At 41.0% G+C, this 24,840-nt stretch overlaps 1 protein-coding gene across 2 annotated transcripts in view; it reads right to left on the bottom strand.

Annotated features, from left to right (window-relative positions):
* Nucleotides 1-24,840, bottom strand: part of khdrbs2 (KH domain containing, RNA binding, signal transduction associated 2) — a 62,487-nt gene that overhangs the window by 7,537 nt on the left and 30,110 nt on the right. Inside the window, exons 4-6 of one of the 2 annotated variants that reach the window (XM_076286526.1) lie at nt 16,281-16,427; nt 8,221-8,348; nt 5,850-6,062 (exon numbers count right to left, since the gene is read on the bottom strand). In XM_076286526.1, the coding sequence (XP_076142641.1) occupies nt 5,850-6,062; nt 8,221-8,348; nt 16,281-16,427 (488 nt within the window). The remainder of the gene's footprint in view (nt 1-5,849; nt 6,063-8,220; nt 8,349-16,280; nt 16,428-24,840) is intronic. The other variant, XM_076286527.1, reaches the window with a different exon arrangement.

Genomic DNA, 24,840 nt, shown 5'->3' with positions numbered 1-24,840 from the left:
GCACCTTTTGTCTGGGCCTGTATTCAGCGAGGCGACTGGGGAGACGAGGCTCTTAGCTTTGTGTTATCGGAGTCGTCCTTCCCCTACACCCCACAGAATGAGTCAGTCTAGCCCCATGTGTTAGCGGCTAATACCAAACCCTCTGCTGTGTGAGCTGAATCAAAAGGCTTGATGGTCAATTGTTCATCCGACTGGCTTATGTAGCATTTGGCAATATGGACTTCATTCTAGAGTACTAGAAACATGTATAGACAGGTGTGTGTACATGTACAGTATAGACAGGTGTGTGTACATGTACAGTATAGACAGGTGTGTGTACATGTACAGTATAGACAGGTGTGTGTACATGTACAGTATAGACAGGTGTGTGTACATCCAAACCCGGGTTCCCGCGGATTCCCGCCCCGTGGTCCTTTCCGGATCACACTCCGACTCTCTCTCCCACTCACTTCCTGTCATTCTCCACTATCCTGTCGCATTAAAGGCATAAAATCCCCCCAAAAATATATATAATAAAAAAAGCAGAGAGATATCTGCACACTGTGTCTGATACACTGGCATTTATGAAGTATGACATTTCCTCCATCTGCGTCCTATATATAATATAAAACACAGAATGCTTCATAAACAGCAGTCGAGGTGCTATGAAAAACAGACACACCTCATGGTTACATTTAAAATGTTGTGTAAATATAAGATTTGCTGCCCTTCCTGTGTTACTGTTGCTTCGGTAACCTTAAAGAGCAAACAAGTTGAGGTGTGTCTTTTTCACTCAGGTGTCTGGAGTCTGCCGAGGGACAGGTGTTGATGGCACCTCTCACTCGCCCAGTTAATATGCAGTGGCTGCCTCTGCGCCAAGGTGAATCAAGCCAACAGGCTTGAAAAAAATAAATAAACAAATAAATACCACTTGGTGATGACTCTCAATCTAACACATTTCTAAGGGTGTTTACTGTAATTAAAACATAACTCTATTGCACCAAGGACTACAATGTCTTTAAATGTTGGTTACTCACTGTAAGAACTTCTTCATCTAATGAGCACTAAAATATTAACAAAACAAAAAAGGTTACTACCTAACTGAGTCTTCTTAACATGTCAATGTGAAATAAACCAATGCCTTAATTCATGCAGTCTGGCAGTAATCTATTGTGGCATGACTTCCATTTTTCATATGTATGAGATGTGAAGTGGTTGCTGTTAAAATGGAGGGAACATATTTTCCACAGAGACTTAATTTGCTTTACTTGGTTCAGCTTTGACACAAACATGTCCGCAATGGAATTTAGCCTCTATATTGCCTGATTAAAAAACCTCCTTCGTTCCCAGCAAGAAATTTGTTATCCAAGCAAAGGAAGCAAAAAAAAAAACTCCATTAAGTTTCATTAATCTGCATGTATGTCATACAACTTGAAACTCTAAAAATGAAAAAAATAAATAAAAATAAAAGTCAGCCCTTGCATCTCCAGAGCCAATTTAATAATAATATTCAGTACACTGTCACACTGGTGTAATGGAAGATGGGAAATTGCCTACGTTTTTCATTCTCTCACTGCTCAGGGAAAAAAATGACTACAGTTCACAAATCCTTGAAACCAAGACATGAAGCTTTGGCCCTTGGGTATTCAATCGTTCTCTGTGTGTATGAAATTATTAAACAATCTACTTTAGGTGTGTGTCCTACATCTGTTTTATTAAAGAGTGCAGTTCTGCATGGAGAATTCCATTTCCATAATTAGTTTGGCTCAGAAATGTCAACTCAGCGATGTAACCAAGCCTATTGTTAAAAAGCAATTACTGTGCTCATGCGAATGGTTCAGGTGAACCTGCAGCACACCTTAAAACCACGGCTGTCTTCAATGGGATCAGGCTTCATGTGAAGAGTGCACAGAGGTGGATGGCATGGCTCAGTGTCATATCGATGGCTGATGAGAGACTTTTTTGTTGCGTAATGATTTTTTGAGCAGCGCACCACTTGACTCCTCCGGAGGCGTTTGAGAGTGACAAGGAGAAATGAGCTAAATTAACTAAACGTACAACCTTTCGCCCGATGCACTTATGGCGCAGATTCTGCTTCTCCTCGTTATTACATCGAGTCGTCATAAGCATAGCTCTGTAGGTACAACACTCTCTGTTGCACAGACACATATGGCTAGACCAGGGAGCCACAGCGCCATGCATTTTTATAGTACTCTCTTGTAAAACGGCATCAGGGAGCACATGCCGTAACAGTGGCATGGGTTTTTATGGTGCTCTCCTGTAAAAATGGTTCTTCATATGGATGGAGATCCTGGTGTATGCAACTCTCACATAGATTACCATATGCTGCATTAAGCTTAGAGTAGCATGCACATTCACGGTTCACTTATTAACATTTGTCCAGGCAACTCATTAATCCTTCAAACTCACTGATCACAGTCTGTTATAGAATAGGGATTTCAATGGTTGCCTCAGTACAATGTTTCTTAGCCACAGCATTTCTGAATAGAGGAATCCAATTACTGTAATATATGGCCCATGGCTTTAATAAGAAACTAGCCTATGTGCCAAAAAACATACAGAACCCAAATAAGGATTCAGGATCAAGGACACAGCGATGCCCTTGTGTAAACAATGTGCAAGGCCAGTTGGTTAAGTTGCTGAGCCAGCACTGGCCTATTGTTTTCTCTCAGAGCATTTTAATGCACACATCAGAGTGCATATCAGAAACAAATCCCTGTGAGTCACAGCTATCGCAACCTAATTCCTGCGCAAAAAGCGGCGGCGTCTGTTGGCAGCAAGAAACAAGAGCAGTCTCTCTAATTAGTCCGAACTCTTAAAAAAAACCTACAGATAAGACAGGAGTGCAGCGAAGAAGTGAAGAGGGCTTGACGGAAAAGAAAGGATTGTTGTGGGGAGAGAGAGAGAGAGAGAGAGAAAGAGAGAGAGAGAGAGACAGACAGAGAAATAATATGCAAAAAGTAGACAAGGAAAGCAAGCCTGGCTCAGCCTCTGTGATCTGCATAAGAGCTGTAATTAACTGGATTCCAGTTTGTCACTTCAGCCAAAACAAAAGAAAGAGAACAATGCCATCAAACCCATATGTTTATTCATGTGTTGGGGCGGGCCGTGAGAAAAACATCAGAGGCACTGAGAAAATCTCATCTGAGAAATGGAGGAGTGAGAGGAGAGAAAGAGAGAGAGGGAGAGAGAGGGAGAGAGAAGGATGGAGAGAGTGGGAGAGAGAGAGAGAGAGAGAGAGAGAGCATCTCAAATGCGAAATTACACACATGAGATAACAATGCAAGTGTCTGGAGTGAAACTGGAGCTCTGGACAGATATGTAAAAAAAATGAAACCCTCTGTTGAAATGTTGGCACTGAGGTCATGCTGACGTCTTATGCTGGGTAGTGATTTTAACAGAATTTGGACACAGTGTGATGGCAAAAGCAGAAGCCAAAAGAATTTGTTCAACAAGACTGAGGGGAAGCCTCTGTAAGGGGAATGATGGTCATGGAGAATGACTGGGAGAGGCGTCGAAATGAAAGAAGGTCCCCATCTTTAGCCTTGTAAAGTGTCTCTTTCACTCTTCTTATTCCTGCTTAATCATTCTTCTCTACTGTATACTACACATACATACAGCTTATTTTCTTTATTCTCCTCTCTCTCTCTCTCTCTCTCTTCTTACCCAGTCCATTAGGCCCTGACATTATGAATCAATACAATGCCCAAACAGGTGCGATTACCACCATTGCCTTCGTATCAATTCTATAAGGTGGACTGGCAATTTGACAGAGTCTATCAATCAAAACAAGCCCCCAAAGGACCCTCCTGATACAAGATTAGAGTGCTTATTGGCTCACCAGTATTCATTGTACACAAACTAATTCATTTGAAAGCTCGCAGATATCAAAGGTCCCCTGCTGATTTTCGCTACGTCGGATAGAATGTATTGAATTATGGTTACACCGCACTAGCTGGTTCAAAAATGAATGAGAGAACTGGAGAGAAAGGCAGGAATGTTGAGGTATGAATGCAGAGTGAATGATATTAAAGAGATCTTGAAGTGGCTCATTGTTGCTGAGGTCTGCGTGAAACTGTGGGTCTCTCCAGAGTTGCATGAAACACACTGTGAACGTTCACACAGGAAGCTGGGATAATAAGGTGAGCGGAGAGGGGCGGTGTGTGTGTATGTGTGTGTGTGTGTGTGTGTGTGTGTGTGTGTCTGTGCGTGTGTGTGTGTGTCTGTGCGTGTGTGTGTGTGTCTGTGCGTGTGCGTGTGTGTGTGTCTGTGTGTGTGTGTGTGTGCGTGTACGTGTGCTCGTGCGTATGTGCGTGTGTGTGTGTGTCTTGCGCAGGAGGACGTGGCATAGTGAGATTTGTGATGACACAAAAAGGGAAAGGGACGAGGGTGGAGAAAGAGTGAGTGTTCTGGGCAAACTCTGGGTCCCTTAATCCCTGCGGTATCTGTCTCCTGGTTCCCACCTACCTTCCTGAGCCGCAATTACGGAGGAGAAAAATGCCCGGCTTTTTTGGCCACTCCAGACATACACAAAGGTTCTCCATCAAAACCCAATTCTGGTTTGGTAATGAAACTGCATTTCAGATCTGCAGTTACACACACACACACACACACATACACACTTTCCCTCTCATTCTCTCTCAAACACTCTCTCTCTCTCTCTCTCTCTCTCTCTCTCTCATTTTCACACACATACACACTGGAGCTTTTTTGCATAGCCCTGAAAGCTCTCTGGCAGTGTTGCTTTTTTTCATTAGGTTGGAATTTTATGTTCACCTTGCTCAGCTGTTGTGGAAAACGACCTTGCGCTCCCCGGAGAGAAGCCCGATATGTCACTTGTCTCTCTTGCCATATCTCTCTCTCTCTCTCTCTCTCTCTCTCTCTCTTTCTCTCTCTCGATCGCTCACTCGTTTCCTGACAGACACTACTTGTAGAAGAATAGTCAAATAAGTGGGTATCATGTTTTGTGTGGTCAATTTATGTTGAACAACTCCACTGTTTTAAATTTCCATGAACTCCAGTCACATAAATCCAAACTTTTTACCAGATGATTGGCCTGGACACACACACACACACACACACACACACACACACACACACACACACACACACACACAAACTCACAGACCTATCCACCTATTTTAACTCAGAAAACTTCAGTGACGTAGAGGACACAGCTACATCAGAACTGTTTCATTCCATTAACTTCTGGCAAATAAAGCAGCCGCTGCATTGCATTGCGTTGCAGGGGGGTTTTACAACGGCCCTCAGCAGATCTAAGCTCAGCTTCAGCAGATTTTCCTGTCAGAAACCCCAACCAGACTGAAACCTCCGGTGAGGAACATCAAAGAAGCATGCCTCTACTTTGTCAGTAAAAAGAACACCCAGTGATATTTTCCCTTGCATTGCTCTGACGTGTTTTCATCCAGCTCCTCTCACAGAAGTCAGGCTGGATAAGGGAAGTGACAAAAAACATGCACATCTGAAGACCAGCAAGCACACAAAAAAACATCACGCTAACTGCGAAAAATCTCGAATACGAAAAATAAACACAGTGAGCACCCAATGTCGAAACTCGAGACGGCATGGCGTAGGAGGCAAAAGTGACTGAACAGTGAGTATGACAGGGTGGTGGTGTGTGGGTGTGTGTGCGTGAGTGTGTGTGTGTGTGTGTGTGTATGTGTGTGTGTGAGTGTGTGTGTGTGTGTGAGTGTGTGTGGTTGTGGTGATGGTGGTGATGGTGGTTGTGGTGGTGGTGGAGGTGGTGGTGGTGGTGGTGTGTGTGTGTGTGTGTGTGTGTATGTGTGTGTGTGTGTGTGTGTGTGTGTGTGTGTGGGTGGGTGGGTGGGGGGAGACTTACATAGTCGTCGTAGGACTCCTGTGTGGTTTGGAGGAGAGGGGCCCTGTACCCTGGCGTGGACGTGCCGCCCCCCCTGGCCCTCGGTGTGGGGGCCCCTCGGGCTAGCGTAGCCGCCGGGAGGGAGGTGCGTGTGGTCACTGCGCCTCTTGGAGCGGCTGCTCCTCGGCCTGGAGGCGGAGGGGGCACTGCTCCTCCTCGACCCCTGAGGAAGGACACAGTGAGCAGGAACAACATTTACCATCCCCGTCATGTTTTAGTGTCACCTACTGTTTACTGTTTATCTACATCTAGATTACATCTAAACTTACATAAGAAATGATTACCGGTATTCTTAATTATTCTTAGATAAAGTTAAATATTACTGCTATAATCAGCACTATCATCTTATCACTTATCACAGCAATGCTTTAGTACATCCATTCAACTGATTTTGTACAAATGTCTGCTGTTTTTTAAATGTTTAATTGCTAATGTTGTCATGTTGGTCAAAATGCACTATACTGGTAACCTGCTGAATAGTCCTACTTTTGAAAGACTAGTTTTGAAAATAGTACTTAATACTTACAGAGTAAACTGTCAAATTGACAACAAAAATTTACTATCTTGACATAAACAATGGTATCAGGACTTGTCATTTTGATTGCATTGACAGTTTATTGGTATAATATTTGCTTATGAGACAAAGCATTTTGAGCAAGACACACACTTTTGCAGGCAATGCACTAACTGTTGTTTGTTGTTTAACTGTTGTTATTTTTCTCACTGAGTAACTTTGTAGTTTGCCCCTCATTTAAAGTAGGGTTCTTGGTCTTTTTGTTTCACCCAAAGAAGCTGATTACACAGTAAATGCAGCATCCATTTCAAATAGATGTCTCCCACAGCACTAATGACTTGCTTTATGCTTGTGTAAGGCTCTATCCACTCAAGACCTTCTAAAAAAAAGCTAATATTTCTGACATACATAGACTCACATAGGGGAGTAAATGAAAGGATTCAAATGCATAAATGAATGGTTCCGATGATTAACGCTTCTATAAAATGCACACACATTCTCATGTGGACGCTGCTATACTTTTCTGATAGATGTTGTGAGAGCACTGAGTACACAGGGGATGCTGAAAGTTCAGTACAGTCATTTGAAATGTGTTCACTTCCTTTGGGGATGGTTCCTCCGCTTTAATAACTGGAGCCAGGGCTATTGCAAAGGCTAGGGATCTCTGTGGCTCCTCTCCCTGGCTGTAACAGCCTAAATCTGGAAGGACTCCAGGTTTTTTTTTAAGCAAGACAGTATGAGAAAAGACAGACTAAAAAATGATGATACATTGTCATCTAGCAGATGCTCGAGCCTATTGAAGTTGATTATATTCCCGAGAATAAATAGATGCTCGGCGTGGGAGTTATGGCCGCATTAAGCGTGCATATTTCTCAGGGTCATTTACAGTAATCACTTCTCTTTGCAACATAAGGAGGAAGTTTAGGGGAAGGGAGGGGGGTGCTGAAGCTCAGGTTTGGAAAATTGGCAGCCTCACCGAGGCAGAGGAAGAGGAGAGGAGGAGGAAGACGAAGCTCTGGAGTGCTCCCTCGCCTCCTGAGGTACAGCAAGCTGTCACTTAGCGTGAGCAAGCCTGGAGAGACTATCATCTGAGACACCACCGACATGGCGGGAGCAAAGTGTATGAAATATAAATTATAGAACATCGGCCTGTTCAAGATATGAAAAAGGGCATCAATTATACATGCAATGTGCACTATATGTATTATGAAAAAGATGCAGAGAATAAGTGGGTACAAAAAACACAGAGCCCAGCGGAGACACAAGGGATTGATGTAAAAATATCTTAAGTTACTACATCTGTGCATACATGATGCTTTTACCCATGAAATGACTTCTAGGAATAGAAGGATAATGATCGGGAGGATCTCGAGGTTTTAGATATACCATTAACATGAAAGGAAGATTTGCTGCAGCTACTGCTGGGCTACTCTTAAAAGGACGGCTGACTCAGGCACTCTCACTGAAAGGCTTTTGGTGGTAAAACTGCCCGATCTAATTCCCCAGTTCGTGTTTGGGCCTTTGGAATATGTTGAACCTGCAGACATTGCATTAAAACCTTATGTAAATTACAGCTCAGGCTGTATTCAGGGTGCGTTTCATGCCCAATTGAATCAGTTATTTGAGTCAAAATTGCATTTGGTAATTCTATTCTGAGCCGCTACGTCTTGGGGGAGAAACTCCTGAACCTGTGAGTCACATTTGACAAGTCTACAGTCCAGAAGTCCATACTCCAAAATCCTTGATCGAAGTGAAACATGTATAACAAGTCACACAAAAAACATATTATGATGTCACAAACATCCACCTTGTGGTTGCCGTTGACGCCAGCCGCAGGACACGCCCTCGTGCTGCCCTCCCTCTTCCGGAGTCTTCTGATCCGTTCAAGTAGGAGAGCTCACGAAGCTGCTCCTGTCGGATCTCATCGTTGTAGTCCTGTGGGTGACACACGCACACACGCACGCACACACACACGCACACACAGAACATTAAATGAAAGGCAAGATTTATCTTCCTCCTACGCCAGATGTTCACTGTGGCTACTTGGACACAAACGCTGAAGCGTTCCAATCAAACCCACTCCAATGGAAGAAAGGTGTGCGTGTGTGTGTGTGTGTGAGAGAAAATGAACCACTGTGGGGACAGCTGCACGGGCACACTGTTAATGTCTAGCACACACACACACACACACACACACACACACACACACACACACACACACACACACACACACACACACACACACACACAGCTGCACGGGCACACTGTTAATGTCTAGCACACACACACACACACACACACACACACACACACAGACACAGCTGTACAGGCACACTGTAAATGTCCGGCTTCATTTCCCTCACAGCGGCCATCAAAGGCCAAGTTGGACAGGACGCCTGTGCACACACTCTGCTGCACAGCTGCCGGAGAGAGAGGCAGAAGGGTACTCAATGGTGACACACACACACACACACACACACACACACACACACACACACACACACACACACACACACAAACACACACACACACACTGTGGTGCACCAATACACATGTTCCCCTAGAACTAGAGTGTCATTCACATACATCAAAGTACACACATGCTGTATAGCATTTAACAAAATGTGATATAGTTGCATTTTTCACATGAAACGTTCAGTCCTCATTGAAGCAATGGAAGTACGCATCATAAGCTGAATAAGGGTCCATTATAGTAAGCACACCGAACATCACCAGTATCAGTCCCATAACAGCATGTTTGATTGCTGCTTTGTTAAGACATAATGTGTCTTCCTGTGTTGGTACCATTTCTTGGGCACTCTGATTGAACATGACAGGGCCGCAAATCACAGGGGCGTTTACAAAGTGGATTGCTTTTATTTTATTATCGCGTCTGAAGCGAGGACTGATAAATCGCTCTCATTTTCACCTGTCGTGCACTCCCCTCCTGTGCTGTAGAGTAGGGTAATATATATATATACAGTATATATATACATATATGGGTTTGTGTGTGTGTGTGTGTGTGTGTGTGTGTGTGTGTGTGTGTTAGGGGCTGGAGAGATATCCTTACTGGGTCGAGGATGACTGGCGTTTAGAAAGAGTAAAAGCTTTAGTTAACAGAGTTCGCTCCATCAATCTTTTCAAAAGAACTTCATAAAGACTATGTTGTCTGAACACATGCATGCACACCACTGTGCACACACCCACACAAACACACACACACACACACACACACACCTCAAAGAACAATTGCTAGAGAAATATTCAGTGGTGGCTTTTTGTACCTTTGTGATCATTCCGTCCTAATCATTTCTTCCACTGCAGGTGGCACTCTGGCAAAACTTGCAAACACTCAAAATGCTAAACATGCTCCCCAGTTAAAACTTATCTACAAATGTCCACATAACATGCGGAAGTTGTTTATTATTAGAAGTGAAGCATTCAGTCAGACTTGTCAGTGAAGCTGAATGAAAGGAAATCATACTTTAATGTTTTAAATCAATGTTACTTTGGTGGAGATGTTTGAACTCATACAAGTGTGATCTTATTTAGACACAATAGCTCTGTAAATGACTTGGAGTGGCATAATATGACCGTGCTATCTGACCTTGACTTCGGTCGTGTGATGATTGGCTCTGATTGGCTATTTCATGCTGAATAGACCCTGATGGATACATCATTGAAGATGGAATGCAGTCAGGTTTATTAGGGTAGGAAATTGTCTGGACTGAAATTACTTTATACTGAGTCCAGAAGTAATGTTCAGAAACCACACAAAGAGTTATGAATACAAGATATACTGCACATTTTTATACGCAGGTTAAAGTTGAATGTCTGTGGTTGTTTACAGTTCTTGTCCATTGCTTAGCCTACACACTAAAATCAAAAGCTCAGACCAAAGTCTCAATGCATAAACTTCTTGTAGCATGCTTTAAACACTGTGTAACCATAGCTTAAACCAATTTTCTGCTTTGCACATTGTTTGCAATTCTACAACACACTTATTGTGAAACACTACACACAATTTCTTACATTAGACACCTTGTTCAAAAGTGGGTACATGAATTATCATGAATTTATGCATGAATTAATTAATGATTTATGTATAACTTCATTCCTTACATAATATCTCATGAATCATCAGAAATGTACATGAGTTCATAGTCTGCCATTTGTGACCTCATACTGTACATGAACAACACATCAACTAAAGCATTACGTATGGTGGGCACATCATTATGATTTATGATTTATTAATCATCATCAAGAATGATTATGATGATTTCTTTTTCTGCCAAGAATGTGGTCATCACACCTCAAATTCTTATTTGAACTCAACTTGTGCAGTTCTCTAAACACATGCCATTGTTCACACTTTAGTTGATTAAGACACTGACTCCCCTACTTGGCTCATTCTTGCTATTTATGTTAATTCGAGTATTGCCTTGCTTTTAGTATTATAATCTTCACAGACTCTTAAAACAGCAGTGATAAATGGTGTAGTGGCTAAAGCAGGTGACTTGTTATCCCAGCGTTGTAGGTTCAATTTTCTTATGATGTGAGATTGTCCTCTTGCTTCTCGCTACCTGCAGGTGAACTAGTGTGACACGTAGATTCAACTGTTTTTGACTGATGTCTTGTACCTATGGTCTCTCGATGTAGAGTAACTACTGTATATACATAAATATGTGGTCAAAACCTATTGTTGTGTCTCGTAGGCCTACTCTTACTCAGAGGTGAAAAGAAGAGACAGGATGCGAACTCCGGCCGAGCGCGTAGTGCACTGACGCGCTGCCGTTAAGCCACGAGACAGTTGACATCATTTGTGATACCCAGACATTCGTCCAGGCTATATATTTATAGATATAGATATTTAGCACAAATAATGGCACATATTTGTCGGCTTTAGTAAAATGTTTTATATACTTGCAATAGGTTTAGGGTTTTGCAGATGACAATGCCAGCATTAATAAATCGGTTTAAATTAGAAAAATGTCACCATAGGCTGTGGCAGAGAATTTCTAGGGGGTGGGGTATTACACGTTGCCACTGTTTCCACCAATGATATGTATCGCTGCATCATCAACAACGTTGTTGGAACTACGGCGTTCGAACGTTGGAGGTAGCGAATTGCGACACAGGTACGATGCTTTCTGGAAACAGGTGTAACAATGTCGTTGTTTGGTCGCAAGTTGCGTCGTACCATGGTGGTTGAGCAACATTGTTGCTAACTTTTCTAGAAACGACCCCCAGAACAAAAGGCAGGATCCATAAAGCCCCAACCCATCCCTGCCACACACACACACACAAGAAAAAAATATAGCTTTTTGTTCAAAACCAATAATTTCTCCATTAAGTTTTTTTCTCTTTTACTTTTGTTTTGTTGCTACATTTTTTTATTTGTTTAGAGTTCATTCACTTACAATATGGCACTGATAAGTGTGATTCTACTTTTCTTTATTTCTGTTAGAGTGTTTGTTTTTGTAAAAAAATGTCAGTTGATTACTGCAGAAATTTTATTTTTGAGTTTGACAGAAGACTGAGTCTGAGAAAATGACAATAAAAATTGAAACACAAAGACTGCAGTGTTTTATATAAAACACATCCGTGTGTTGCTGTTGATTTGAAAGAGTCATTCAAAGTGTGCATGTGTATGGCTTTGTTGCAATAATTACTTTTTTAGAAAGGATCGTTGAGTTTTGATTGCAGTGTTTCATTTTGGCATAGATGTGAGTTGTTTATCTCCAAGAACTATGTCTTATTTGGCTGTGTGTGTAGGGTTTTGACATAAGGAGCCAAATTCTGCAAAGTGTAAGCAATAGGCAAAAGCTGAGAAAGAGAGTGAGGGAGAGAGAGAGAAGAAAAAGAAGGATCATAGATATCCTTCTCCACATCACTTAAACAAGGCCCATGCTGTATGCTGTAAACTCTGAGGCCATATGCACTGATGCAGCAGAGCTCAAACATACACACACACACACACACACACACACACACACACACACACACACACACACACACACACACACACACACACACACACACACACACAAACACAGACACACACACACACGTCCCCATGGATATCTCTGCTGCAGTCACAGTGTATACTGTAGCCAGTCGGTGGCCATGCCACAGAAGTGCCCTGGGCATTTCCAATCAGCAAATTGCTCACAGGATGCGTGAGGCCTCTGGCGCGGTTTACAGTAAAGCAAGTCAAGTACATGTTTATGACTGATGCCGCAGGCCACTCATTTAGCATGCTGTTCGACCATGGCTTAGATTAACTGTGCATTCCGTCATTCTGAATTAGCCTCAATTCAGGCTGCTATAATCAAAAGACCCCTTTGGGACAGGAAAGGCTTTTGGTAGAAGTCATGCATAATATTTATTGTGCCTGAATTTATGTATTTTGAAATTGTAAGTGGTTAAGTTATAGGTTGTTATTGTTTTTTTTTTTTATCACATAGTTCTTGTTCTACAGAATGCCAAAATGTGCTGTTATGCATTATACATGTCATTCTTGGTTGCTATTCCATTCATTTACTTTTATTTCATGTTTCCGCAATCTGATGCTTAGATGCTTAGGCCTACTGTATGTGCGGGTTTACAATCACAGTCATTCATCAGCTTGTGCCAGTTTCTTCTCTTTCTCTCTTTCTCTATCCTGGGCAGTGACTCATGTGGGCAGTGACTCGTGAACCCAGCAGTATTCTGCTGCATCAGCATCTATACTGCAGACAATTAGAGAGAAAATGTCTGGTTGTGGTAATTGCCAATGAGGTTAATTATTTTGAAGCTAATCAAGCAATTAAGCCACCGTGCAAACTGTTCCTCACCCCTGACGCTACATGAGAGGTTGTCAATGAAAATTAGCTTGTAAATGATATGTTGTGTTTTGCCTTACAATTGTTTATTGATTGATAGGCAAACTCCCAGGTTGGCGCTATTGTGACATACTGCTGTGGGTAGCATCATAAGCTCCAATTACAGTATAATTATAAGTATTAATAATACCCACAATTTTGTGATAAGTAAAATAAATGGACATTTAGCTAAGAACACACGTTTATTGGGTTCATTTCTGGATAAGTCAGGTAAAGTAAGGAATTTTACATGCTCTATTTTTGTGTAGTAAATAAATAAAAAATACACAAGTTAGTGTTACGCAAAGCGCATTCACTCTCCAAGAATGAGAAGAATATAACAGTGAGGAACATTTCAGGCTTTGAGTCTTTGGTGTCAACACACACTGGCCTAACACTCTCCTTGTAGTAACAGAAGAAAAATGAATACAGCTCATGACTAAGAACCACTCAACCCTGACAGGGAATTTACACAAGAGCCGTTTTTAAAGAGTTTTTCAGTTGCCTGCCTGATGTTCGTCTATTGCGATAGAATTCCATTAGAATCAGCGTATCAATTTGCATCTGAATCGCTTTAATGTGTGTATTACGGACGTTAAAAGCAGAGGAAAGTATATTTTTTCACTTTATTTTACAGCGTATGTGAAGTGTGAACATAGACAAATAGATGAATAAACTCAATGTTGTGTCACATTAAAGAGGGAGGCAGAGTAATCTGATTAATTGCGTTTCATTCTTGCCTATATCTTGCTTGCGGTGTCAATTCCCAGTGAAAAAAACGTATGTTGACCTTTATAAGAAAATACTGTACTTAATTAGATTGAAGGGCTTAAAGCCAGATCCAGTGTCATAATGGGTTAAGGTTGATCCACACCAAGAATTGCAACTATAAAAACTACTGTAACTATAACCAACAACTATAACAAAACACTGAAAGTCTCCCTCGTGTTGTTTATTTATGTGATTTCTAAAACATGATAGGTTCTGATTGGCTGTCAGGTTTAAAATCACCCAAGTGTCGCCCAAATGATACCGTTCTTCATGACGTTTTTGTTATAATATGTGGTGTGGTTGACGTTGATTGATTAACTAGTAATATTTACACTTACGTGCCGTCACATTCAAAACTGACTTACACTCTGACTATGAACAGAGTTTGAACAACAAGGACAAATCATTTTCCTAAACTAAATGTTTAAATGAGCAAGGCAACTAAAGTCTCAGGACACCACAAACATATAGACATATCTCCCTGTACTCCTCTCCTGTGTATAGAGTACATAATTAAGACTAGCACTTCAGCACAGAATAGTTTAATTAATCCAGTGTGCTGTGTACAATGTGACAGCATCCCAGAAACACACAGCCACATGTTGCCTTAATTGCTCTCTAAAACCTTTATGTATTATCCTCTTCAAACTTCTCACAATGTTGTTATAATTGAAATGGTGTCGAATAACACTATTTTTCCTAGCTCTGCAGATGTTGGCTAACAATAGGCTGGGTGATTCAGGGACAGAACCCAACAGAACCCTGTCTTTTTCCTGACTCTGTGTCTCAGTGATAGAGGCTAACTGATTTTATAACAAGTAAACAAACCATGCCCCTATCAAACATGGTGTGGCTAGAGTCCAAACGTTGTGCTGAAAGTTAGCCACAGGCTTGGAGATATCAACCACCAACTGAGAACACTGTTTACCAAGGAGCTGGTTTGAACCAGCCACCAAAGCCTGTGTGTATAACAACAACACTACAACAATAACAATAATAATAATAATAATAATATTTTAGCCACAGCTATCCACTGTTACAGTGATGTTTTGATGATGAGAGTCTTGACTGTGGCTAGATAATACAGTTGGATAGACAGGGGAAGACGCAGCATGAGTGTTTTGCATGAGGACAGCAGCCATACTGCACCACATAAAAGCAGAAACCATTTTCTGAGCTTTCGTATACTTTGCATTGCATCATGCTTTGATGTTGACCAACAGGATATGTCATGTTTTTAGCGACCCCCTTAATCCGCAGCAGAAACACCCTGCCATGCTTCACGCCCATTTGTATGATTTGTGGACCATCAGCCCGAACAAAACAGACACATTACACAGTGCCCTGAGAGGACAGCCTGGGACCCCACTGCCATATCTGCTGATGGTGCACTCCACCAGTGGAATCCCTCAAGCTGAAGGCCTGTGATGTTCACCCTCAGGGTAGAACTGTGTGTGTGTGTGAGTGTGTGTGTGTGTGTGTGGGGGGGGGGGTTGAAACTCTTGCTGCAAGGAAAGTAACATGGTAACTTCTCTGAATGGTTTCACCGGAGGGGCAGGCAGACTTGTTGAAAAGAGCTATTAATATTTACAGCAGTAGACGGCTTAGCAGGGATACAGTATGCACATTAATTACTGCTAAACGCTCTAGGCTTAGAGGCACTTTGGCCTGCGAGTGCTCAATTTATTTATTTATTTTGGCCCTTATTAGGTTTGGAATACATTATGCCCCCTTGTTAGCAAGGAGGATAGAGCAATTGCAGAGCAAAGCACATTTTTCAAGTTTATACATATTCCAGACCACTGGTCACCTACGGTTACAGAGAAACATTACAAATCAGTATATAATGAGGCGTTTTAAAATAAGAGCCTATGATGAAAGAATCCAAAACACCACACATTAAAATACTGTTCTATGTTCTTTAATGATGTATTTTTCATCAATAACTACAAATGATGGTTTTATGTCGTATGAAGATAGATAGTTTTTCATAAGACACTGGAGACAATGGTGAAATGGTGAAATACTCGCTCTTCAAGAGGTCATCAGTCCTTTAAAGAAAGATTTCATCCTACTCTTAACCTTCCAAACTATCTTCTACTTTTCATTTTGCATGTACAAATTGGTCCTGGATAGAGTGGTTAATCAGTGGAGGGGTGTAAAATCCATCAACATGTGCGACCGCCAATTACCCTCTAGGAATGGCTGTAAATGAATTGGACGAACTTACCGGGACCAGAAATTTCTTAATCTCCTCCAAGGCATGGCTCATCCGGGAATAGGCTTCTCCGGGAGGAGCGAAGACTTCAATTAAAACATGGAGATCATTACTCAAATGGGCGTACTTGGCCTCGCCGCTTTTCCTCAGCTCTTCCTCCTGTGAACAAGAAACAGATTACGCATGAGCAAAACCAGTCACGCAGTCACTCAGCATCGTAAATATAAATGCAATGTGCTACAATAACAGCTTGGTAGTCATTGGTTTTGCATTTACAACACAGTAGTCAAGTAGAATTCAAAAATGACAACCTTATTTAAAAATACCAAGTGGCGTCTTCATTGTAATCCATTATCAGTGCAATAAAAGGAAAATGCTTTCATGTCTATTTCTTCTACCAATGCCTGCAGAGATAAATGATGAACCGAACAACAGTTTTTCCTGAATATTTGGTTGAGTAAAATAATAATTTATTGTATGATATTGAGCCAAACAGCATGGGCAACCCAAATATTATAAAAGACACTGTCCTGTGTGCTTAACAACTTTACAATGCATCACCAGGAAACCTGTCTTAGTCAACAGTCACAGAGAAACAAAAAGAAACAGCTTGACAGGAGTTAAACAAAAAGGACATGTTCTGAGGAGAATGACTTAATAGAGTTTGGGGCCAGGAGTCTTCTCCTCCCTCCTCGCCTCCTCTCTACCCAGAGTTGCCACAAGAGAGTCCAGAAACAATGACTAATGGCAGAGAAATTGTGTTCGCTGCGTGGGCTACCATTTCCCAAATATCACCTCTGGCAATTTAATCACACGCCGGCACAGAGATCCAAGGCTGGGGTCGAACAGGCGTGATTCCTAAGGCGTCGTGACTTCAGCGCCTAATAAACTTGACATGTGGGCTAAATGTCTTCTTTTGTTTTAGGTTTCAGCATGCAGCTAACACAGAGGGCAATCACAGCATAATCAGCCATGTCAGTCACAAGGTCCCTCCAAAAAGGTACAGGCACTGCCACTATCAGTGTATGTAAGAAATAAATGATATTGTGTATACATTCATTTTCTCACTCTCCTTTTCTCTCTTTCTGTGTTAATCATACTAATATTAGTCTGTTAATAGCCTAAATCAAACAAATATTTCACATTCTTCTGTCAAAGAAAGTCTACTGCCAAAGACAATGCCTTAAAACTGACAAAAATGAGACGATAAACAATAATTCCCAGTACATTACCAGGTGCAAGTCCAGGACAATCCATATGGATTTTCAGGTAAAGGGTGACCAAACAATGCCATGGAACTGTCTCCTGCCTCCTTTGAACTTTTTTATTCCACCAGGAATATCTGCATACTCATTTTCCAGACAATACCTAGCTTCCTTTCCCTCATGATGGCCAGGACAACATGCCCCTCATCGCTTGACAAATCACAGCGACTTCAGGAGTATCGACATGTGTGGGGACACCCACCACCACTGGGCTTCCCGTGTTGGGTAGAGTGAGACCGTGGTGCTCACCGCCTCTACTTCCTGTGAGGACATGTGGAGTCGCTGGCCTGCAGGGCCGAGTGAGACCGTGGTGCTCACCGCCTCTATTTCCTGGGAGGACATGTGGATTTGCTGGCCTACTTAGCCTTAGTTCTTTTTTTTATTGATTAGAGTTTTACTGTCAACATGATCCACTGTGATGAGAGGATCAAGACTCTCCACAAATGTCATGTCTCTATCCATCTCTCTCTCGCTCTCGCTCTCTCTCTCCTCCTGAGTAAACAGACACTAGAAGCAGACTTCTGAGGACACATCTGTCACTATGACAGATACCCAGGACAGACTATAACATCAGCCCCCACTGCCATTAAGAACATCCCAGAGCATCCCAGACCTTATCTCTATGTAGACAGTTTATTTAAATGTACTGTCATTTTTCAATACAATCACACTTACATAATAATACTCCTCAAAACTCAAATTTTTCTCATAATAATAATAATTTCTCATAAATGTTCCATAATGGTAAATCATCAAGAAATCAGCACATTAAACTTTCATGGACAATGATGGTAGGTCTGTTAATCAATTGGGATCTGCATTTTGAATCATGTCAGCATATTATTTGGATATTTTGGAATTTGACATAGACAGTTTATTATGGATAATTATGGATTATTATAGATGGATGGGCTTGTATTTTGTGTGTTCACTTCAGACTCTAAGCCATTACTTAAGGACGTATTTATGTCCTTAAATCCAACTATTTCTGTGTGCTTTGTCTTTCTCAAATAACGTATTACCTGAGAGGTCATTTGAAATACAGAATGGTAAAATATCAAACCAGAAATGGATGGTTTATGTGTACATATCTTCCAAAAGAAGCTAAGGTAAGGTAAGGTGACTTTATTTGTACCCAAGGGTAGATTTGGTTGCAGGTAAAAAAGAGTAGGTTGCTTACACACACATACAGTAGACAACATTAACGATAGCTGCATTGTTATCTGAGGTCGTATATCACCCCTTTAACGTCTCATCACTCAGATGCAAAGTGGTGTGTATGTTTTTCTGACTCGAACATCTGTGCTCATTTCTGAAAGGCCTGATGAATAATGAGGAAGATGGAAAGCACTAGAGACTGGGATATATTGTAAATGTGTAATGGCTTCAGGTGTTACTGGGACACTGACAAACAAAGTGCATACTTCAACATCTGCATCAAGTTCAATGAACAACAAAACCAGTTCAGTGAAAGAACCACTCCACATTTTTGGTAGATCTACATTCAATTAAATTATACGTTCACTGCAAAACACAGGCACCAGCAGTCAACAAAATGTACCCACAGTTAGAGTATATTCAAAACCTGGCTATCTGTTCCAGGTAGGACACAGATATAGAAGTAAGGATGTAACTTTGAAAAGTGATATAATCCATACAATAGCAATTGCATGCACAAACTGAGTTTATGGGAACTGCAACATTGCTAAACGTAATGCATTACAATGGACAAATCCAATCAAGTATGTTATTAGGGCCAATAACTCTGTTACGGCCCATCAGTTCTTCATCTCTCGTTTCACACACCGGTGCACAGACAACTACAGCTTAATGTCTCTCAAAGGGACCTGTTCCTGACTCTCTAAACCTATACTACACTGACCAAAGGCTCACTTTAGTTAATAGACTGACTGTAGAGGATAGGTCAGAGTTGTTTTTAGGGCCTTGAATGCTGGAAAATATACTCAGCTTTGAGAGACATGTCTTTGACATGAAGTAGAGATGCACTTGGACTTCAAGTCAGAGCTCTCTATACAACGGCCACTTCCTGTGATGCAGACTTCATAACAAACATTATGAAACCTTTCAAGTGAAGTCTACCCTGTAATCAAATGTGAATGTATGTGAATATAGATATTAAACTGCATTTTCACACATATAGCACATTGAGAGTGTGAGTTGTCTAGCACGTCTAGCACCTTGGGTCAATTGTATTGCACTTAAGTGTGCTATATAAATAAATGTGACTTGACTTGACTACTTTTGTCCACCAAGAGTGAGGTTTGCTTCAGCTCATAACAAGCAGAAACTGAAGACAGTGGGGAACCTATGTGTTTGCCTCTTTATTTTATCTGACTCTCCAGTCATCTTGTCAATATGTTTTGAGTGCAGATGGTCAAATTTACCCACAAAATTTGAGGGCGAGATATTCGTCTGTAGTCTCTCCACTGAGAAATCTATATGTCCGGTTAAGATGTGTTCGGGCCAAACAACTCGTTTGGGCGGGCTTTATGTGATGATGGACAGATGAGCAACAGTGAAGTAGTCATCCACGTCGCCTGATCGCTCTTGACTTGATGGCTGCCGTTGGAGAAGGAGATGTTTAGATTCCGCTATCTCGTCTATCATACAAGATATTGACAGCTCAATCATTTTAAAAGATGAACTGAAAACAGCAATTAAGGCATTTCACATCCTCAAATTTTGTTGGGCGGGGTCAATTTAGGCTGGCTTCCAGGCTAGGCTAAAACGTGCCCCATAATCAAATCCAAATGATGTGATACCAGACTCAAATTCTCTGATGCTATCCTCCTGCTAACATTATCTGCTATCTATTATCGCACTCCTTTCTGGTACTGGCCTAAAGTATGAAACACTTCATTTGTAACATCTCATTATCTCCCCCCTTGCATTTAGAAGCAATACCACACACTTTTAAAAAAAATCAATCAAGACATGACATTAATTGTAGACCTTGTGTTCTGCAATGTAACATGGTTCACCAGTACTATCTTAGGCTATGCAACTGAATGTTTATCATAACAATTTTATGGACATACACAATTATTATTGCATTAGTCACTGTGTTAGTAAAGTGCAAAAGGGCATTATAAATATGTAATAATCGGTTATAAATGCACTTATAATGCATAATAGACACATATTTCACATACAGCCAGGGGTTAGCAATTGAGATTTGAGACGTGGCCTAGTGTTAACCAGGCTGTCCTCTATGATCATTGTGAAGTTAGAATGAAATCAGACAATCACCTGACATTCACCACATAGCTAGCTCTTTAGCCGACATTGTTAAACGATAAATAAGCTACTCATAATTGAGTTATCTGGTTTTGAATTCGGTGGTGAAAATGTTTTAGGTTTGTGAACAGAGAATTAATGATTTAAATTATATTATTGCATCTATTTGAACAGTTACAGTTATGAAAATAGGTCAAATGTTTTTGTTGAATGTAAGGAACTAAAGGTCTGTTCAAGTCCTATGACCAACCATAGGATGCATACCTTATTAATGAACAAATAAACATTACATCACAATTAATTAAAATTAAATAAATACTTGTACTTTTAAATACTTAAGCATTTACTTCTGTACTTCAACTTAAGTAAAAGTCTGACTTAGCAACTTTCACTTGTATTGGAGTAATATTTGACACATCTATACATATTTGATGTATCTATACATTCACCTAAGTAAAGGAATTGTGTACTTCATCCACCTCTGCATATAGCCCTCCCACCTCTTCACATCTGGGAAAGTGTAAGTGTGACAGGTAACAGGTGCAGGCATCACTGAACCTAGCACTGTATTTCACGGATACCATATGGTTGTGTCCACAACTATGACTTCAGATTAAACAAAATATGTGTATCTGAATAATTTATGTGCTCCAGAAAAACATATGTTATTGTGTACAATCAAGTCTTACAATATTATCACGTCTGACATATAAACAAACCTCGCAACATATTCCTGCGGTGATAAAAACCTACACAAAAAGAAACCTGAAAGGTTGAAGCTGTGTTATCCAAAACTAGGACAGACTTTTACCTGTGTAACACTTTTATCTGCACCTTACATGAAAGCTTTGAATTCTGCTTGATGCCAATCTGATAGCATAACTCTCTTTGTTGACTATTGTCTATACACATCCACAGACTGACTTTCCAAATGACTTCTAACACAGAGTTGAAGCAGTTCAGTTCAAGTGCAGAGGAGACTATGAACATGTCTCAAGAACAGTTGTTGACACATGAGCTTCAAAAGAATGATTGTGAGGAATGCCTAGAAACAAGTCATTCTCCCGCCGAGCCCGTTTTCACTTGTACAAAACCACAGATGCTCTTACAAAAGGGACCGCAGAAATAATATATACAAATGGAACACCAGTGTTTCTCAAACCTTCTATTTCAGCCAAGGTCTACGGCTCACAACTGATGATGAACTGCCATGAAGTTGCTATTTGTACCAATATTTCATACTGATCATCATACTGCAACTATTTCACTATTTCTCTAAGAGTAACACTTGCCATATTGAATATGGTGCACTTTCATCAGAAGTTAGCTGGATCCTCTATACAGAAAATCTACAGTGTTCACAGATCCTCTCTATGGAAAACCTATGTTAATTTACAGCAAACTGCAGAGAACTTTGGAGTGCATTACTTCAATTCTACCAGATCTCCCTATCCTCTCTGTTTATTCGGAAATATTACACAAGGAACAGACTAAGGAACTGTCCTGTCATGGTATATTATGACTCAGGTGTGCCTTGACTGACTAAAAATGGGCTCTAAACCCACAGCTGTCACTGGTGGAAGAAATGAACCTCAACACTGCAGGCTAACAGTCCTACAGTAGCTGCTGGCAAAAATGTACAGATAGTATAGATGATGTATGCAGTGCTTAGAGAGAAACATGGGGACCATAATCACTCATGACACATATTTTTTCAGGACAGGCAGCCTCTCTGACACAAGTGTGCTGTGCCTTGGTTTCTCGTGATTCTTTCCTTGGGACAGCTTTTTTTTTTAAAGGTCACTTAGGTGTCACGTACTGTATCTGAACCAGGCCCTCAATGAAACATGACACTCGCTCACCAATCCCAACTGCACCTGTCAACATCCAATGCTCACCACTACAGACACACGCCGCTCAGGCTGAGAAATGTAATAGGAGCCAAACTCTGTGAGATTCGGCTGTTTCTCGTCTCCCGAAACCCCAGAGCTTATTGCGCATGCAAATATATGCACATTTACAATTCACAATGAACTGGCACAGTCAAGCGAGTCGCAGTAAACAAGCAAATGTTAAGGTTTTCCAGTCCAATTCAATAGTGTCAGATTATACTCCACTTCCATAATCAACGCCTATATAATCAATGCAGCAGCACAATGGGCCTTCAACACGCAATCCAAGTGAAGATGCTTGAGAGAGAGAGCTAACAAGTGACAAGTCAACTCTGTCACCAACAGCCTGTGGCAAGCATTTTGTTGGCTGAGAAAGGATGCAAATTATTCATGCAAATACCTATTAAAGAGCCCTTGGTTTCGGTATATTCTGCCAAGTTCCATTAGTATGTGAGATTTTTGGCAGGTATAGCAACTCCAAAAATGACAAGTCTAAATGAAAATAATTTTATATGTTCAACTCATTTTAGCATAATGGCATTCCAGTGAAGGAAAATGCAATGCCCTTGCTTATGAAAATGCATCTTATTTTTTGGGGAAAAAAGCAAACCACACACAACACAATCAAAAGTTTACTACTAGGTTTCAAGTGGGAACCCAGTTCTCAGATAGAGAGAGGCCCCAAATGGAAATCAGTGGAAAGTGACTGTTGAGGCCTTTTGGCATAACAAACAAAATGCCTGGCAGCCTGGCAGAGTTCATTACTGAAGTAAGTAAGTATAAGTATATATACTCTTTTGATCCCGCGAAGGAAATTTGGTCTCTGCATTTATCCCAATCCGTGAATTAGTGAAACACACAGTGAGGTGAAGCACCCAGCACAGTGAGCTGCCTGCTACAACAGCGGCGTTCGGGGAAATGTTACTGCTGTATCCCCCGCTGCCTAACGTAACCACATCAACATACACACTGTCCACTGAGAATTAACAGTAATTTTGTGAGGGGTTAGGGTTCCTACTGGTCGGGGTTCGAACCGGCATCCCTCCGGTTTCAAGTCCGAAGCGCTAACCAGTAGGCCACGGCTGCCCCCAAAATCCAACAGAACCAGCCCTCAACAAACAAATGTTACTGCTGTATCCCCCGCTGCCTAACCTAACCACATCAACATACCCACTGTCCACTGAGAATTAACACGGTCATTTTGAAGAAAAATGCAATAGAAAATCCATGATAAAATAACCACCATTCTATGAAATCTATCCTATTTTATATATTTGAAATATATACATATATATTATTTTTCACCAAATAATTGTATTGTATATTATCTAGTGCAAAAACACAGATACACCTTGTTAATTCTCAGTTGACGGAATATGAATACATACTACTACATAATACAAGCCATCCCTATACCTGTTCACCAAGTACAATTAATTCAAGGACACTAGTATATTCTAGTATTTTGTCAGACAAGCAATATGTCTGACACAGCAAAAACTAAGAAAGATATCTAAAAGTGAGGACACACAAACACAAACAAACATACTCTGTCACTTTCATGAAGCTCCCCCTGTGGAAGGCAAGCTGTGCATAGAAATGTTCTTCACCTAGTTCCTAAACTCCCTTTCCCTTCCCACTGCCACCCCACTGTGATTGTGTTCAATAGGAAATCCCATGCTGTCTGAGATATTCTCTTGCTGTCTCACAAAATTACTCTTTCAAAGACAGAGATCTTGGAGTTGATGGTTCTCAAGTGTAGCTTGGTTGTTATAAACTATTTCCCTGCAATGGGAGGTGAATAGACTGTATTTGCTCTGTGGATGAGGGCCTCTTGTGCTAATAATACACCAATAGAGGTTAAGTTGGCTTTTACATTCTTAAAAACAAATCTACTCGGAAGAAAACATGGCTAAAATAAGGGCGTATTTTCACAATGCTATCAAAAAGCATATAGGACAAAAGCATAAGACTCCTCACTGATTTCCACTGCTGACCGACCATCATCTGTCTACTAAAAGTCGCCTTTGCACACGGTCCACGCCCATGGTTTGAGCATGGTGCACATGCATGATGAAAATTTGTTCATCAGCACAGCACTCATGGACTGACCAGCACCAAAATGTTTGATTTCAGTCACACTGACTCCCACTGATG

This window comes from Alosa pseudoharengus, unplaced genomic scaffold (genome assembly GCF_046254945.1).
Source record: "Alosa pseudoharengus isolate Yale_2024_CS ecotype anadromous, Long Island Sound unplaced genomic scaffold, YU_APseudo_1.1 YU_APseudo_1.1_scf_15, whole genome shotgun sequence".
In the NCBI taxonomy this organism is placed as follows: domain Eukaryota; kingdom Metazoa; phylum Chordata; class Actinopteri; order Clupeiformes; family Clupeidae; genus Alosa; species Alosa pseudoharengus.
The sequence above is the reverse complement of the archived record's forward strand: the minus strand, read 5'-3'. Positions and strand labels throughout refer to the sequence as shown.